This window comes from Lissotriton helveticus, chromosome 12 (assembly GCF_964261635.1).
Source record: "Lissotriton helveticus chromosome 12, aLisHel1.1, whole genome shotgun sequence".
In the NCBI taxonomy this organism is placed as follows: Eukaryota; Metazoa; Chordata; class Amphibia; order Caudata; family Salamandridae; genus Lissotriton; species Lissotriton helveticus.
In genome coordinates, this window is record NC_136073.1 from 827,535,295 (window position 1) to 827,553,649 (window position 18,355).

At 41.6% G+C, this 18,355-nt stretch overlaps 1 protein-coding gene across 1 annotated transcript; it reads left to right on the top strand.

The window, feature by feature from the left end:
* The first annotated feature begins 12,266 nt into the window (after positions 1-12,266).
* LOC144798172 (olfactory receptor 1L1-like) lies at positions 12,267-13,205 on the top strand. Its single transcript, XM_078668919.1, has one exon. It carries the CDS (start codon positions 12,267-12,269, stop codon positions 13,203-13,205), a length of 939 nt encoding a protein of 312 aa, XP_078525045.1.
* The last annotated feature ends 5,150 nt before the right edge of the window (positions 13,206-18,355 follow it).

The following is an 18,355-nucleotide window of genomic DNA, read 5'->3' on the forward strand; positions in this document are numbered from 1 at the left end:
TGAGGGTCTGGGCAACACTTCAATGAGCTTATTACTGGTACTTCATAAGCTACTTGTTTGGGCCTCTTGGTCAAGATGCAACAAAAGACATGCATAACCTACCACTAAAAAAAAGTAGATATATCAATGTGAATTCAAGTGGGAACATTTGGAAAAACGAGGCAAGAGCCACGAGTTCCGAAAACCCGCAAGCAGAACAACGACTTACCTGAACAACCACTTTACCATAGCCACGCATGTGTTTGGTTATGGCAAAGTCGGTCTAGTGTTCAGGATGGAAGTGAGAAAAAAAAGAAAGAAAGAGAAGAGGGTAGGTAAGAGGGGTTCGGGTAGTTTTCAGGGGATGGGGTGTCGGGTAGTTTTTAGGGTTGGGGATTCGGTTTATTTTTTAGGGGGTGGGGGTATTTGAGGTCGTTTTTAGGGGTAGTTTTCAGCAGGTGGGAGGGCGCTCTGGTAGACTTTAAGAGGTGGGAGGGGTTCAGGTTAGTTTTTAGGGGGTGGGAGAATTTGAGGTAGTTTTAAGGAGGTTGGGGTGTATTTAGGGCTCAGGGGGAGGAGGAGGGGGGTGGTAAACGTAGCCACAGATAGTTGTTTCCCACACATGCCTTTACCCTGAAAACATTGGTAAAGGAATGCGTGGTAAAGCAATTCAGGGTTAAGACATGTTGTAGTAGAGACCGCTTTCTTAAGGTAGGCGTTGTAAAAGAACTTGTTGTTCTGACATACAACAGCATTCAAGAAACATCTCGGATACATCAAGAGTGGCAGGAGAAAGTGGTGCTGTTTGCTCCATAACTTTAGCCCAGACATGGGGTACAAACATGGACATATTACACAAAGTACACTAATACAGAGTCAGAAGTGGGGATATTAACTTGGATGGACTGAGATGGTCCTCAAATTTGGGCTGATAATTATTTCAATTGTTGTGATAATTCCCCCATAGCGACAAATCGAGACACTTTTACACAGTGCTCTATCTGGGCACAAAGGCAGTATTAGGTAATCAACAGAAAATACATTGCTCAGAGGGAGACATATGTTCTTTGTAATGGAAGTAACAGTAAACATACAAATGGTGCAAGATTAATTCATGTCAATCTGAAACTGGGACTTCTTTTCTTTGGCTGGTTGGTAAGAGTGGGAGAGCTGAGTAAACAGGTTTCTGAGAATGAAGACACAGGAATGATGGAGGATTTCTGACGGTAGAACTAAAAGTTTTTTTTTCATGCTTGCAGATTGGTACTGAAATGGAAACAGAAAATCAGAGCATTGTCACCAACATCATCCTGCTGGGCTTCTACAACCTTCCAGAGCAGAAGACCCTCCTTTTCTTTGTCTTCTTCAGTAGGTGCATAATGATCTTGCTAGGAAAGCTGACAATCTTATTTTTAATTAAAATCAACTCTAGTCTCCACAGACCCATGTACCTTCTCCTTAGGATTCTGGCATGCGTAGACATCTGTCTGACATCCATGTCAATGACAAAGCTGCTAGTAAACCTCCTTTCAGTGCAGAAGTCAGTTTCATTCTTGGCTTGCATCCTCCAACTGAACTTTCTCTTTTCACTTGGAAACATGGATTGTTTCCTTCAGGGAAACATGTGTTGCAAACAGTATGGGGCAATATGCCATCTTCTGCATTGCGTGCAGTTTCTGAGAAAGCACCTCTGCATTTCACTGGTGCTCTGTGCATTGGTCATCACTGCTGTGTATTCTTTAGTTCACTGTTTGATGTCCTCCAAGATACTCTATTATGACTCGGGAGAAATCCATCAGTACTTTTGTGAAACACCATCTTTTATGAAGCTGTCATGTTCAGACACCACCAATGACAAGCTTCTGCTTTTCGGTGGGATTACGGCTTTTATTCTGATGTCGCTGTGTATACGTGTTACTTATGTTAGAATTGGTTTGATCATTCTGAAAATTAAATTCTCTGATGGAAGTACGAAACACCTTTTTACATGGGTCTCCCATCTCATCGCTAGAGCTCGATTTTATATTTCCCGGCATCTTATATACCTCGGTCCATCCTCAGCTCTCTGCGGTCATAAGGACAAACCGATTGATCTAGTGTACAGTAGGGTGACTTCTAAACTGAACAAATTTGCATACACAATTAGAACCAATAAATTGAAAGAATCATTGAGAAAAGTGAGAAACAAAATGAAATGACTTCGATACTTCTTTTCGAAAGGATGACGTAACCCTACAGTTCATCTGCTTTTTAAAATTCATATCATAAACAAGCATTGGCAAAGGTAATATGTTTGGCAATGGATATACTGTCTAGTGAAGTTTGGTAAAATAATTAGGTCTTGGCCAAAACTAGATCTAAAAAGAGAAAAACACTCAAAAAATAACTAGTGAGGCACATCATTTATCTTCCCTCCTGTAACTACCACATATACCACCTGCTTGAGCACAATCTGTTCTAGTTACAATATGTAGAATGCTGTGAGCTTAAGAAGAAAGAGGTGAACCTTTGTTTTGTCTGTTTATTATTACCTACCAGATGATGAAAACATACCACTTTATCATAGAAAAATTACTGCATACACTAAGACGTGTAATGACCATTAAACCGGACCGAACTCGGTCCTATTATATCCTGGATACTGGGGCTTAAATACTCTGGGGCCACGTGCTCACTTTTAATTGGACAACACAATATTGACCAGCCGGGTTGGAAGTAGAACTGGCAGAGAGGTGAGAGGAACTGAAAGATCGGCTGGCTGTACAGCCCTGAAGAGGTTGCGGGGTATTCCCCTATCGACAAAACACTTGTTGACTGGGCGAAAAGAATTAAAGACGAAGATCTGAAAATAACAAATTATTCTCTTTTTGTATAATCTTTAGAACTGCTATGTTATTCTTGATGCATGTGTGAGCCAAGGATGATTGTTCACTGTAAATATTTGCACCGGCTATATTATACCCCAGCTCGGCTCCACCAATTTCCCTTATGACCCAATGACAAATACATGTGCGTATAGTTGATACCTTGATGGGGGAGAGGGAAGTTTGATTATGGTGACAATTGATATTTGCTTGCTGTGTTGAAAATCAATAAAATATGTTTGCAAAAAAATGACCCAATGACAAATGTGACAGGTGTGGTAGGGCGGCGCAGACTTCCTACTTAGCATGGGAGTGTGAGCCTATTAGCGACTAGTGATTAAAGTTTTTTAAGGCATTGGAGCAGATGGCGGGATCTTCGATTCCTTTAACCCCTCTAACGGTGCTGCAAGGATACTCCGAAGGGGTGGCACTACTGATCCGAAGATATGTCTCCCTTGGGCTACTATTAGCTAAACAAAGGGTGGCCTGCAGGTGGGGGAGAGGAAGGGCCCCTAAGTTTAAGGAATGGTTTCAAGATTTAATATATTGTCAGGAGCAATCACTCACCTATGCAGAGCTGTTACCACCTTCTTCTCGCCCTCGAGATCTGTGGGATGATGATCCCCTACAAGGGTATTTTTTAGAGTCCCCTGAGAATTGGGGGGGCTGTTACTTGCCTGAGGCCCACTGAATCACACGAGGAAAGAACCACCTGGGGATTAACACTGTCTTTAAGTCATAATATTGAAATAGGTACAATGAGGAGTCATGGGCAATGCTGACGTTTTAACCAGAAGCTAAGTAATAGTAGATGTAGACATTGCTAATGATGCACATGAATGTAACATCTGCCTAATTGGATGCAAGATGTTATTTCAATGCAAAAAATGTGTTAAAAAACGTATTTTGCGACAATGGAATGCTGAATGCAGGCGACCTTACATTTGAACAACTTATCTTTGCATTTCACAAAAACAAAAATATTAAAGATCACCTAATCAGAGACAGTCTAACCCCCCCTCGCCAAGAGTGACCGCATGCTTAATGATTTATAAGGGTGTAGCCCCCTTGTTAGGCCACTTCAAATGCGGTAACTTTAGTGCTTGCGATTTCACAATTTAAACCAAGGAATTCCTTCACAAAAATGAGTGTCATTTTGCAGCATTTTTCTACTTGTAACACTGCCAATGTGATCTACACCATTACCTGCCCATGCAGTTTGCTATACATTGGACAGACTACACAAAAAATGTGGGTCGGACTCTGCCAGCATAGGATTCGCCTCATATATAAGGTCATGACTGCCCCATTGGCTGAGCATTTTGTGGAGCTTATTCATAATGAGAATGGCCTACCATGACAAATCCTTCCTGTGGTGAAGCAACCAGACAGAGGCAGACACATTTCATCCACACTGAACAAGGAGGAATTGAAATGGATTTTACGCACAGACAGCTCACATAGTGGACTGAATAAAATGGAGGGCTGAACATCTCTGCTGTAAGCCACATTCAGTTCCACAGTTGCATTCATCAGAAATAGACGTGATTACCTACGGACTATATTAGGTAATGCATTAGCCTCAATCCCAATCTGGCAGTACTCCAAACTCAGATCAAGGACCGGTTGGACCCCCTCAAGTTTCGTTACGCCACTGGTCCATCGTCTTTTCCCAAGTCAAAGGAGGTGCTGTGTGCAATGACATCATGTCAGTGCCACTGCCATAAATACAACTTAGTATAGTAGAATATTGTGGTAGAGGATTTTCTGTGTCTGTATAAATCATAAAAGTGACGAAATATGAGAACGCCAATTTCTTTATTTTTTATTTTCAAATAAATGGGCAGAAGGCGAGGTTGTTTACATTTGTAAAAATATGTCTTTTGTCTCCAGGTATCTTACACTTTGTTGTCAATTAATCACCACAATTGAGTTAATGAGTCTGGGTTTGCACCTGCTGGGATCCCAAGGTGAGTTCCCAGGACGAGGATCATTCTTTTAAATATTTGGACTGACAGAGGCACAAAAGCAGAAGAACTCCAGGGCTGCTGTGATCATCAGCTTTGCAGCTAAAATCAGCTGTGCTTCATGAGCAACTCAGCTGTACCTCATCAGATCCTCAGCTAAAACACAGCTGTGCTTCATCGGGGGCGGAGGACCAGCAGGTGAATGAGAGCCATCTCTTGAGAGAATGTGTACTAGGCTTCTTGTAAATATGTCTCTCTCTCTCTGTCTCGCTCTCTCTGTCTCTATACACACACACACACACACATATATAATCCTATGCTCAAAAACTATGATAGAAAAGCAGGCATTTGAGGTGAGCAAATTTAGAGTGTCGCTGGTGTTGAGGATGCTCTATACATGAGCTGCCTTCCACCTAAACTTGGAAACTACTCGGAGTTCTCTCCTTCTTTTTTGCATGTATGTGAGCAAGGACATGAAGTCCGAAACGCGTCTGATGACTTGCAACCCCAATCGAATAAATATTTGAAACCACATCTTTAAGAGTGACTGGCTAATTTTTGAAGTCTACGTACCTGTCGATGCGGCGAAGCAGTTTTCCGACAAGTAGGATTTGGCATATATATATATGTATGTATGTATGTAAATATGCACACATTCAAAATAGTTTCAGATTTCGGAGGCGCCTGTGAAAGGAGAGCATACCTTTCAATTATGTTTTGCAGGATGACCTGACCTTTGCCCCAAAAACTGGGACATGTATTTAAAATTAAGAAAAGCATCAAGACACCGGTACAGTCCTCTGAAAACTGGAGTGTCCAGGTAGAACCGGGTTGTCTGATCACCGTACTGCTACCTTTAGTATTAAAGCAAGTCATTATCAATTGTCCTCTTTCTACTGTTGTGAGAGGTAGTCTGTCTCGCCATTGACCTTTCACTTTCCTCCATTGTCCCAGTTGTTTATTTTCTATAGCCACCACTGTGGACACCTGCTGTCTGCTCTTCAGCCCAGATGTTGTCTTTGATATCAAACTGTGGCGAGATAGTGGTACTCGTGGTGAACAGTAGTCTGCCAGGTTTTGGTCCTTCTCAGGTTTGTGCACAATCTTATAGTTGTACTCTTGCAGTCCTAACCCCCACCTCTTAATGCAAGGGGGCATCTTAGCCTTTGGGCTCCCAAAATTTGTGAGCAACGTCTGGTGGTCCGTCATGACAGTGAATCATTTTCCATAGAGGAATACTTCAAAATGTATGCAGGCCCACAATACAGCCAGATTCTCCTTCTCCAGCTGAGAGTCAGCATGTTCTGTTTTCAACAGGCTTTAACTGGCATATGCCACAATGTGTCTCTGTGCATTCGGATGGCTGTTGTGCTGAATGAGGATTGCTCCTAGCCTTACCAGCATCCACCATTATCTCAGTATGTAACTTGGGGTCAAAATGAGTCATTTCAGTTGCATTCTCAATTGCCTGTTTAATGTCATTGAAACTTTGATCTCATTCCTGAGACCACGGAAATGGTACATTTCTCTTTGTCAAGTCTCTCAATGGAGCACTCACTGTAGCAAAGTTGTGAATAGACCTCAAGAAATAACTGGTGATGCCAAGAAAGGATCTAAGCATGGTGTCATCCTATGGGGTGGGGGGGGGGGGGCGAGTAGATGACAATGTTTGCACCTTGTTTGGGTCTGGAGTCATTCCCCCATCAGAGAATATGTGCCCAAAAAACCTTGAGTTTGATTTTGTGAAACTCACACTTTGCAGCTTTCAGAGTGAGACCTGCATCAGCAAGTAACTGGCACACTTGGGTAAGGGCTTTGTCATGTTCTTTCTATGTTCTCCCCAAAACCAGTATGTCATCACTGTAATTTAAAGCATGTGTAACAAGTTGACTTATTCAGAGAATAATACCTTGAAATATCTCAGCAGCCAAGTATACTACGAGATTCAGTCTCCAATATTTGAACAAACCAACATGAGTTGAAAGTGTAGTAATGTACCTGCAATTCTCATCCACCTCGAGTAGGCCATATTCTTTATTCAGGTCAAGATGGGAAAATTCTTTGGCTTTGTTCAATTGCATGATCATGTCCACTATATGTGGACCAGGGTGTGTCTCCCTCTCAATGGCTTTGTAAGCATGGTGCATATCAGCGCAAATTTGTACCGCTCCACTACTGTCCTTTTTTTGTACCACTACTATGGGCAAAACCCACAGCATGGGGCCTGTGGAGCCTTCAATGATGTCATGTTTTTAAGAGTGCTTCCAACTCTTTCTCTATAGCTTCTTGTAAATTAAAAGCAATGCTACTATGGCACTAAGCAACAGGGCAAATGTCTTCATTGATATGAAGCTATACTTTCATTTTCTTGAGTCCAGGCCTTGGAACAATGATTAGAATTGGCTTGTGATCTCAGACTGAGCACAGAGGTTGTAGTTGAGGGATATCAACCGCATGTCAGCAGTGGTGGCAAAACTGAGCAGACAGGCACTCAATGAAGTCCATGTAAAACATGAATGGTAGCTTGCACCAATGTCTTTTTGTGTCTCATTGTCACGATGAACGCCCCTTTGCTTTGCAACAGCTCATAAGTGCCTCAGGTATATACTTCAATACCTGACGAGTGGTCAAGGTACAGAGGATAGGCTGTTAAACGTATCCCCTGGCATGATGGTAATCGCTGCACCACTGTCTATGATGATTTCGGGACAGTGTCCAAAGGAAGTTTGTCGCTTGGTTAGGTAAGTCTTCTTTGAGCTGTGATCTTCTTCACAGGCAGCTAACCCCACAAGCGCATTCCGTTCTTTGGTAGATATCATCAGTGCACACCCATCTTCTTCAGTGATGCTAGATAGTGACATCAAAGAATATTTGTATGATGTGCTTGATGACACTTGATCTTACCTAGTTTCTACTTGTCTTAGGTAATGTTGCTTTTTGGCTTCAGCGGCGTGCTGAAAAGTCTTCTGGAATGATCTAGTGTCCATCTTTCTTTGCTGTTGTGACACACTTGATCAGGCTTCAGCTCAGCAAACAGTTATGAAGTGGTTGTCTTTCCCACAACCTATGCAGTTTTGTCCTAAGCCTGGACATGTACCTTCATTGGAAACAAAAGTCCACATTGGAAGCATAGCTTAGTTTTCCTGGACGATGTCTACATATGAGTACCTTGTCTATACTTTTGTTTGCTTTTCACTGTTAATGCTGATTCATTGTGTGCTGTACCTGCTTTTATGTCAGCAGCTGGTTGGTCTGCTTGTTCTTCTGCTCTTGCCACCATCAGCATTTTCTCTTGATTGTCTGTTTCGCTCAGCATGTGCCTTCTAAAGAAGTCAAATAGGTAGCCATGAATGACTCTGAGGTGCATGGCTTCTTCATCAGTAAACTCACAGAACGTGCAATTTTAAATGAGTGCATCAAGTATTTCAACAAACTCATCCATTGGTTCACCAACCTGTTGTAATGCTTGGTTGAAGATGTAATTGTCAGACGCAACATTGGATCGAAGTTGGTTTTCAACACTTCCTGTACCTTTTGGTACACTTTTGCATCAGTTTGTGATATTTTAACACTTCTTTCACTCCATCGCCTGAAAGATTTTTTAAAGATTTGATGATCTTCTTGTCATCTTCTTCTTCTAGCTTGTCTATAAACTCATCTAATGTTTCAATCCATGCAACCCACCAGGACCCAATGTTGTGTTCTTAGATGTGTCGAAAGGCAGTGGTGGTTACAGGAACATGGCTGGATTGTATTTTGTGTCCCCTTATGCCACCATTGAGAGCATGTGCTGTTCAGACAGCTTTCCACAGTACCTGGTGTCTCCTACAACTTCTGCAAACCCCCCTTGTGCTTGAACTTGGGTCACCAAACCCTATATGATGTTGTAGAATGCTTCACGTACCTGGTTGTCACTGTCAATATTTCTGCCTTTGTCTCTATAATCATTCTGTATCGGGGTATGGCACAACGTCTCTGTCGGCCACTTTGTCAACGGTTTTGAGGCGTTTTGAAGATTTTCCTCTACTGGGCCTTCAATTTCTTCTGCTGCTGCGTATGGGCTGAAGCAGTGCTTTTACTCCACATGTGCCATTAGCAGACCACTCTGCATTGATTCTGGGCACACGTGGCATGTACAAGCAGTTTGCCGTATTGTTGCAAACTCAACTCTCAGGGACAGAAGTCTTGTCTTCCCGGGCATATATTCCTTACTTGACGCCAGTTGTAGCGTCCTTTCCAGCCGGAGAGCATGCAAATAGATTACGCCACACAGGGGCTACTGTTAAGCATTACTTTGTTCTTCAGCATACACTCACACACTGCGCATTATCATACTTTCCGCTTCACCACACCCTAACACCTCCCCACATGTTACATACTTCCTGTTCAGAGTCTTTCCAAAACCACGAGGGTCCTAGTGCGCATAACATCAATACGGTATGCTAGGTGCAAGAAATAAAACTTGCATGAGGAAGTAGGTTTTAGAACTGATCAACCTGCAACAGGGACTAATATGAGGGTGTATTTGCACAAGGTGCAGTTTGTCGTACTCGTCCAACAGTTGTGTGAACTACCAAGCCTTTTGGATTGCCATTTATAGTTTCTTGATTTTTACTCGCAGGAGTGCAGACCAGTAGCCAAAAAACATCTGATAGCATCATGTCTGAACAATTCCGATTTTCTACTTTTCCCTTCCCACTGCATTCCCCCAGCTTGGTCTGGATCAACTCTGTAAAATTACAGCATTGGTTTAGGCAAGCATATTAAATTTACTTACAAGTAAATTTAATATTGAACATGATTTTCAACTGTGCAGGGACCTTTAACTGCACTGTTGCCCCCAGCTCCCACTGTCTGTCCAGGGTCGTGCGGGAGATGTCGGATCTGATTTCAAATGAAAAAGAAGAATCTCTTGGTTTCAGCGATTTCAGCTTGAGAGCCGTTGTTAAAATTTCCTCTTTAAGGAAAAATGTCAAAAACTTAACAAGAACCTTCCTGGGCTTTGTTCTATTGGGCTGTCTTCTAAACGGATCCCAGTGGATTCTCTGAATGTCTCTTTTTAGATCCTCTTCCGTGGCATCAATCTGTAATGTGTACTTAATGAGGGAGATAACATAAGATTTAAGGTCGCTCCCCTCTCTTCCTTCTGGTATATTTAAGAGACGTAAATTATTACGCCTAGCATTATTTTCCAAAATTTCCATTCTATCTTGGAGTGCAGCCTCTCCCCTTTTAAGCGCAGAGATGTCTAACTTGACTTCGCCTAAACCAACTTTAATGGATCCGACCTCAGTCTCCAACACAGTTGTGCTTGAGCTGAGATTGTCACGTTTCTTCTCCAATGATTCACAAAAGACTCGGATTCCCCCCTGATTTACCTCTGAGACTGCAAAGCCCTTTTTGATGTCCATAGCCATTGAAGTGAAGAGGCTCTCCCAGGAGGTTCCAGATGGACCAACATTGCCCAAAGGTACCACAGGCCCCAACGTGTCTCCAGAGACCACAAGACTTTTTTCGCCTTCTATGCCCAACCCTCCACTTTCTTTTACTACTAACGCGATATTATCAGCGGTTAATTGGTTAACTGGCATAGTGGCAGGACTTTCAACCAAAACACTTTGGCTGACTTGCACCTCACTCATCTGTAAATCAGGCCAAGAAGGATCAACCGACACCCCCAATGAAGTAACCACCACCCTCAGAGGATCTATTGTGGGGTTCGGCTGAGAGGATGCGGTAGTTAATGTTAACGGGGATTGGGAGAGGCTTAACCCCGTAGTTATAGGTGCAGACATTTTTGTTAAACCAGAGGACTTCAAATGGACCCTCAGCGCCCTCTGCTTCTCTCCCTACCTACCAACTTCTACCTTCTGCTAGGTTGCCCTTTTTTTCCTATTTTTAGTGCCCTTCTTTTTATATTCTCGAATTGGGGAATGATCTTCATAAACTTCCTCAAATTCTGAAGGGGGGTAAACTTTATCTACCACTGCTTTCTTGGAAATTCTACCGTCCTCACTATTCTCCTGTAAAGGCTGTACATGCAAATTAGAGTCTTTTACTGCCCCCCTTTTTCCAGTTTTCCTCCCTCTCCTTGTCCCCTTACTACCCTGTGATTTGGCTGATCTGACCCCTCTCTCACTCTCCTTATTTTTACCTTGCTCTTTTACAATAACCTGGGGGGTTTGAGACGGGGAAGAAATCTGTAAACTCTTAGTGCTAGTAATGCCCGAGGTAACTAGGCCCAATATGCTGTCCCCTTTCCCATTTGAATTTCGTAACAAATATGGTGGTGAAGGCTTACTGAGCCTGAGGGCCCCCCAAAGCCCTGGTACCTCGCAGCTTAATTCCCTCTCCACCGCAGCTAAGTCTCGAGATGCCGCCTCTGTAGCTTCCACGGCTGCTGCCGCCTCATCCCCTGTAGCAGCGGGTGTCTCGGGGGCGGGGGGCGAGCGAGTTGGAATGCGACCAGCAGGGCCAAAGAGGCATCGGGGGCCGTATAGGACTACCAATCCTGCCACAAGCTAACTAGTGGGCTGTCTGCTTTGACATATGTCCATAAGCCCAATTAGGCTCATTGCTACAGAACCTCTCTTGTATCCTCTTGTCACCCCTTTCTTTCCTGCTTCTTTCTTTCTATCATCCTTTGCCTCATTTTCCAGCAAGTCAATGTAGAGGGAATTAGCTAAGCATATATTTCAAAGTACCTGTAATCACAATCTATGTCTGGCTAACCTCGTAACAGAAATGCTAATGTATCTGTTTGTAAAAAATGTATAAAATAATTTGAAATAAAAAAAAGGCTATCCTTCATTTTGGGCACATGTTCTATTATTTTAGTAGCTCGGCAAAGTTCATTTTAATTTCTACTTTTGACATTTGCCAATTAACTGGACTGGTTTACGACACAGCCCAGAATTGTTAGGGAATATTTTCTTTTTTTTAAATGTAACTTAGTGTTGGTGGGCATTTTCGTAGCCTCATTATAGTTTCTTTTGAGATTCAACTATTTAACAAATCTGTATAGAAAATTGCAATTAGAAACTAATCATTATAATCTTCCCAGGCTACTTTGACACAGAACAACAGGTCAAAAAATCAATATATTGCATTAGCTTTTTGAGTTCTCTGAGCACATTGAATATGACGATCTGAGCACTTTCTCTGCTTTGTATAAATATATTCCTTGGATCTAATCAGCTCTCCAAGAGGCTGTAGTAAAATGTAAGTGATTTCCCAATGACCCTTACTTCAGAATGAATATGACCAGACAATAAAATGTATTGCTCAGAACTAGATACAAAGTTATGTTTCGAAAAGCTAATCAATCCTATTGTGCAAGAATGACACCTAATATCTTGACACCAGAGATGGGATAGGAAAGTGTCACTCCAAACTTACCGCTTAAGGTTTGGGCTAGCGATAATCCTCTGTTTAAATCTTTCAGATGAGTCTCAAAATGGAGAGAAGAAACCAGAGCTCAGCTACAGAATTCATCCTCCTGGGGTTCTCCAGTTACCCAGGATATCAGATCCCTCTATTCTTTTCCTTCCTATTTATTTATGCCATAATCCTGCTGGGAAACCTGTTGATCTTCATTGTTATCAGAATAGACTCTCGACTCCACACACCCATGTACTTCTTTCTGAGCATTATGGCTTTGGTAGACATCTTTCCCACCACCTTCATAGTGCCCAAGCTGTTGGTGGACTTGCTCTCAGTGAAGAAGGCAATTTCATTTGCAGCTTGCATCACACAGCTATATTTTTTCATTTTTTTTGGCAATATGGGCAGCTGTCTGCTGGGAATTATGGGATTTGACCGATACATGGCGATATGCCAACCTCTTCATTATATGCGGATCATGAGTCAGAGGTTCTGTATAACATTAGTGGTCTTTGTTGGGGTGATCATCACTATACATTCATTGGTGCACAGTATCTTGATCTCCAGATTATTCTATTGTGGATCTAATGAAATTCAGCACTATTTTTGTGATATCCCACCTCTTCTGAAGCTATCCTGCTCAGACACCTCCACTATCGAGCTTTTACTCTTCACCGAGACGACAGCAATCTTGCTAGCACCCCCTCTGTGTGTTCTACTCTCCTATGTTTGGATAGCTATAGTCATTTTTAAAATGAAGTCCGCCGATGGGAGGAGGAAAGCTTTTTCCACCTGCGTATCCCACTTGATATGTATCGTCATAGCTTACGGACCACTGCTTTTTACATACATCCGACCATCTTCAGCGTACGCCCTTGATAAAGAAATTGGCATAAGTTTATTGTATATCATGGTGATCCCTATTCTAAATCCATTTGTATATAGTATCAGAAACAATGATGTGAAAGAGGCATTGAAGAAAATGAGAAGTAAAATGCAATGTCATGAATAGATCTTTGAGAAGAGAAAATAAAATGATTTTACAGAATTCGGTACTAAATATGGAAAGGCTGAATAAACAACATCTACCTCTGGGTGTCAGATAACTGTTGCCTAGAAACCATTTAATCCTAGCACAAAAATTAACTTGTAATTCCTAAAAAATAAACTCACAGGGCCCAATTGACAAAGGTAAATACATTTGTGAATATAACTGTACAACAAAATTTCCCTTTTTCATGCCTGCTAGGATAGGAGTTTACTATTGCAGTTTTCTCTACCATGAATGCAAAAAATCTGCACTACTAAATCACACTCAAGATGTGAGAAGTGGGCATTCCAAAGCATGCACTACTATCTTGCTTTTGTAAAGTGTATTATTATAGCACGTACTACCCCTAATGAGGAATTTAAGCATTTTGTGGCGAGTACAATGCTACTCCGAAACCCAAGATTAGAGGTTAAAAGTTGGTAGATTAGTAATGTGTTTTTTTTCTTGTGCCATAGTTGTGTTAGGTTTATGCTCTTGATTTCTTGTGTTTTTAGTGGAGTTTAGAGTGGGGCTATAATGAGTGGAATTGATTTGAAAGGGAAAGTAGTAAGAGGTCTTTGTAAGTAGTGGTTTGTTTTGTGTGCCAGATAGTTTACCAAACACTGAATCAAGTACTTTTCATTATGGCTGAGGTAATTTCACTTACAGGATGGTAAGTGTTAAGGGTTACGCCCAGACTTGCTGGGGTATGGGGTAAGGGCTTTCCACATGGAGAAAAATAATTTCTCGGCAGAGAAAAAAGTAATTTGAATAGAAGGCTCCTTGTCCTCCTGTCCTGGGTTTGTCACAATGGAGTACTCTGCACAGTGAATAAAGAACATTTTTGAAGTATAGTAGGACATTCTGAGAAGTATGCAAGGAGACATGCATCTGGCACAGGTTCCCAGTTGTGCTTCAGAGAGTATTTCTGAATCCCCCCAAAAATGTTCAACTATGTTTGTGTGAAAAACAAAAATCCTGCCCATAGATTAGCTAATATCACAGGAATGCTGACCTGCAAGGGAAAGAATATCAAATACCCTGTATATGTATTAGAAAATAGGAAATATTTTTAAGGCAGACCACGTTCTTCAAAGGAACTGGTGTGCTTTAAAAAAGAGATTTCAGTCTCAGAAAACTTTAGAGAAAGCAGGTAGTGGTCTCTTGGGCTACTTCCTACACCCTTCAGGTTGCCACCCTGATTCACATAGATGAAGAGCTTCATAGGTGACTCCTTCTCCTTTACGAGTCAGTTACTTCCCCAACTTGGGAGCAAGTAACTAATCAATGCCTTGCTGCTGAAATTATTGTGGCAAACCATTGATCTATACCATACAGAATTTAGGAGGAAAGACCCTTACACTACAATTCCAAACTGCAATCCGGTATAGATCAGAAACACTATTTTTCATTAGAAAAAACTATTAAAAAAAAGAAGGTATTGCTCTGGAGAAAGGGTTTTATATCATAAAACTGTGATTTTACGAATCACAAGATTTTTTACCACAAACTCACTTAGTACACCTGGCCCCTAAGTGTCTCCACAAATATCATTCATTGACGTTTAGGAAATAAATTCATACTTCTAGGTATCCCATCATTTAACAGCTTTTGCCTTTATGTACGAAGGTAGTCAAACATTTGACATTCATAGCCATTGTAGGCATGGTAATCCTGTCATAGACCAATCAATCCATAATAGGCCAATGTGACCCCATATGTGGATGTAAGTAAGTAAGTAATTTATTGTCTGGTTATAAAAAAAACTGTACAAATCCATAAAAGAAGAATTATAGCAGCAAGATTCGCAATTTAAACATATTAAAAATAACATTTCATAAACTCCTGTTCCTAATAATAGCTACAATTAAACATATGTCAAAAATTCTAAGTCAGACCTTTAGTAAAATACGTAAAAATGACATCTCATAAAACATCCATACAGCGCAAAAATTGGTAAAAAGATAATTCCCAAAAGAGGGCCTGCCTTAGAAGAGGACTTTTTGCTGCAGAGATGAAGCATACCTGTCAAGGGCAACAGAGTTTCTTCCCTGCCAATTCCATAATTTGCACGAAACGACATTCTAACTGAACGTCTCCTCCTCCGTGGCATGCCATCACTGCTTGTCTGCAGGTCCTTATTCCCTTACTTAAAAAAGAAGGCTTCAGTAGCTGATATCTTTCGGCTTGTAGTTCTCTACAAATACACAAAAGGTGCAATAGACTTTCGTTGGCTTTGTCGTATAAACTACAAGTAGTCTGGCCCGGCAGTCGTTTCCAGGGAGGAAGATGGGGCAATACTGGTAGAACGCCCATTCGAAAGTGGAGGTATTTTTCTTTTTTCCTCCTATTGAAACCAACCCCTAGGTAAGGCTGCGGAGGGGGGCGTAATGTTGCTTTGCACAATAAACCATACATGGGATCTTTCTGTGAGTGCTCCCTTGTCTTCTACTAAGGATAGATTTTTCACTGTCTTGTATACAATTTGTTTGAAGCAGTGATATGAACCCGGGGCTGCCCAAAGTTCATCCAAGCCTAAGCCCTCTTTGATGCTGTCAGATAGCTCCTAGCTGCACAGTCTCTCTTTTGATGTGTTTCGTTCCATAGGTAGGAGTTCAAAGATCCTGGTTTGGAATTTTTTATCCTGTACCAGGTCTTGGCGTAAGCTCCTTTGAGAGCTATTTCTTGGTGCTGTACGCAGAATTCCAGTCTTATCTGGGCTGGCGAGACGTACTTAGATACATTTAAAATCATTCTTGCCGCTCTTGAAACAGTGCTATCTAATATGGCTGCATAGCTTCCCCTCATGCACTCGCTCCCATAAGTGATTGCCGGAATGAGCTTTGCTTGAAAACCTTTTAAGAAAGGAGTAATGTTTGGGCCAGTGGTTTTATTCTTAATGGATCTCATTGTTGCAGCAATGGAGTTACCTCCTCTTTTGATGACATCTTTGTGTTGGTTGTAAGAGCCCCTGTTTTCCATTATCACTCCTAGATATTTGTATTGTTCAACTATTTCTATTACTGAATTAGCCATGTGCCAGCCGAATTTGGAGGTTTCCTTTCTTGGGTGAATCCTCATTATCTTGGTTTTGTCATAATTAAGGGTTAAACCGTTTTTTAGTGAATATCTGCTGGTTGTGTCTAGTAGGTGTTGAAGGCCAAAAGGGGTTTGACTAACCAGCACGAGATCATCTTTTTAAACAAGTTAAAAAGTGTCGGCGCTAGGACGCATCCCTGTTTAAGCCCCATAGTTGTTGGAATTCTCCGCGACAGGAACTTCCCATCTCCTAGTTTAACTTGAACCCACGAGTTTGTGTGGAGGAGTATTAGCTGGTTTAAGAGAACAGGTGGTATTTTTTTATCTTTGAGCTTGCGCCAGAGTTTGCTCCTGTCAATTTTGTCGAACACTGACGAATAATCAATGAAACACAAAAACAGAGGATGTTTTGTTGATTTCGCCCCGTCAATCAATAGGGACAGGGTAAGTATGTTTGTTGTTGTACCCATGCCCTTGCAAAAGCCTGTTTGGTTAATGGGAATTATTGCTTTTTTGTCTGTCCAAGCAGTGAGATCATCCAGGAGTAAACCGGCTTAATATTTCGCTTCGATGTCAATTAAAGCCACCAGGAATAATGGATCCTCTTGTAATTTGTGTGAAAAAAGGTAACAGGTTGGAGGCCCAAAATTCCGGATCTTTATTTAATAGGCCTGGTAGGATCCCGTTGGGGCCCAGCGCGCCCTCCCACTTGCCTTTGGCTATCCTTTCTAGGATCTGCTAGGTTGTAAACAGAAAAAAATTGTTTCCTGATGAGACATTTTGATTAAATGTAGATACCTCTGAGATGTTATGTAAGCTGAGCTACTGATCAGAGTTGAAATGATGAAACAGGTAAGAGGCCCAAGCTTCCTCTGTCAAGTGTGAATTGATTCTTAGAGCATTCTGGTTGGTTAGACTTTTAATTGTGCGCCAGAATCTTGGGCTGTTATTAGATTTTGAGCCGTGTACCAGTCTAGCCCACACATTTTCATCCGAATCCCTTCTTGCCTGCCAAATTAATTTTTTCCTTTCCACTTCAAGTTAAGCTAGCTCCCTTTGTAAACTCAGATCCGGCCCTATTTGCTGAAGCCTTCATAGGTTTTTTGTTTATGGCTTTTTTGAGTTTGCGGAGATTTATAGTTGTTCTGCCAGAGAAGTGTTTATCTTGGGGATTTAAAGACCTATTTGCCAGAAATGCTTGAAGACTGCTTGCCATGTGTTTTCGTCTTAATGTTTTAATAAAGTGTTCCCAGTGCGATATCTCATTTGTTACGGCCTCTTCCCTTTGTTCCCATAATGCCTTTGCTGAAGCCAGAAGTTCATCTAGTTTGTTAGTTTTAAATTTGATCCTCCTAAAGTTATCCATGTGTATTAACTCTGGGTCTTCGACAGGCTGGTCTAATAATGTTCAGGTTATTCTTGTGGAGATTTCCTGTGGCAAATGATCGCTTTGGTCTTGGGTCCCTACCTCAAAACCTGTGATCCTACTGAAGAGCGAAAAAGACGTGAAGGTGTAATCTATTGGCGTACTTGAAGTTGCCCTGTGGAATGTTGCCACCGGGAGCTGGTCTCCCAGGAAACGTCTGTTTAGTGCCACAAAACCTAGATGTTCCAAATCATTGACAAAGCGCTTGGCGAGTACTCATTGTTACTTCTTCATCCTCAGCTCCTAGCAAGGGATATTCCAGGCAGATTGTTGTTCCTCAAGTAGCTCGTTCCTTGTCAGTGGCCCCATTAAGTGCATGTTAAAATGACCTGACAGTAATATGTTGGAGGTTTGTTCTTTTTAGAAGAGCCTTATAATTTCTGCCTTCACCATTTTGCCTCATTTAATTTTATCGCGAGGATGTAGGTAGATGTTTAGATATAATATTTGATGTGACTTATTTCCGTCCTGTATACTCACTCTGAGTGCATTAAGTGAGTTAGTGGCAGATGTAAAGACGTCAACATCTTTGGTTTCTGTTATTGTTTTTATTGATGAGTATATTGTTAGCCCACCCTTTGGGTGTCCAAATTTGGATCTTTTTACTGCTGAGGTATGAAGGGTTTTGAAACCCAGTAAGTGGAAGAGTTCTTCCAACCAAGTTTCT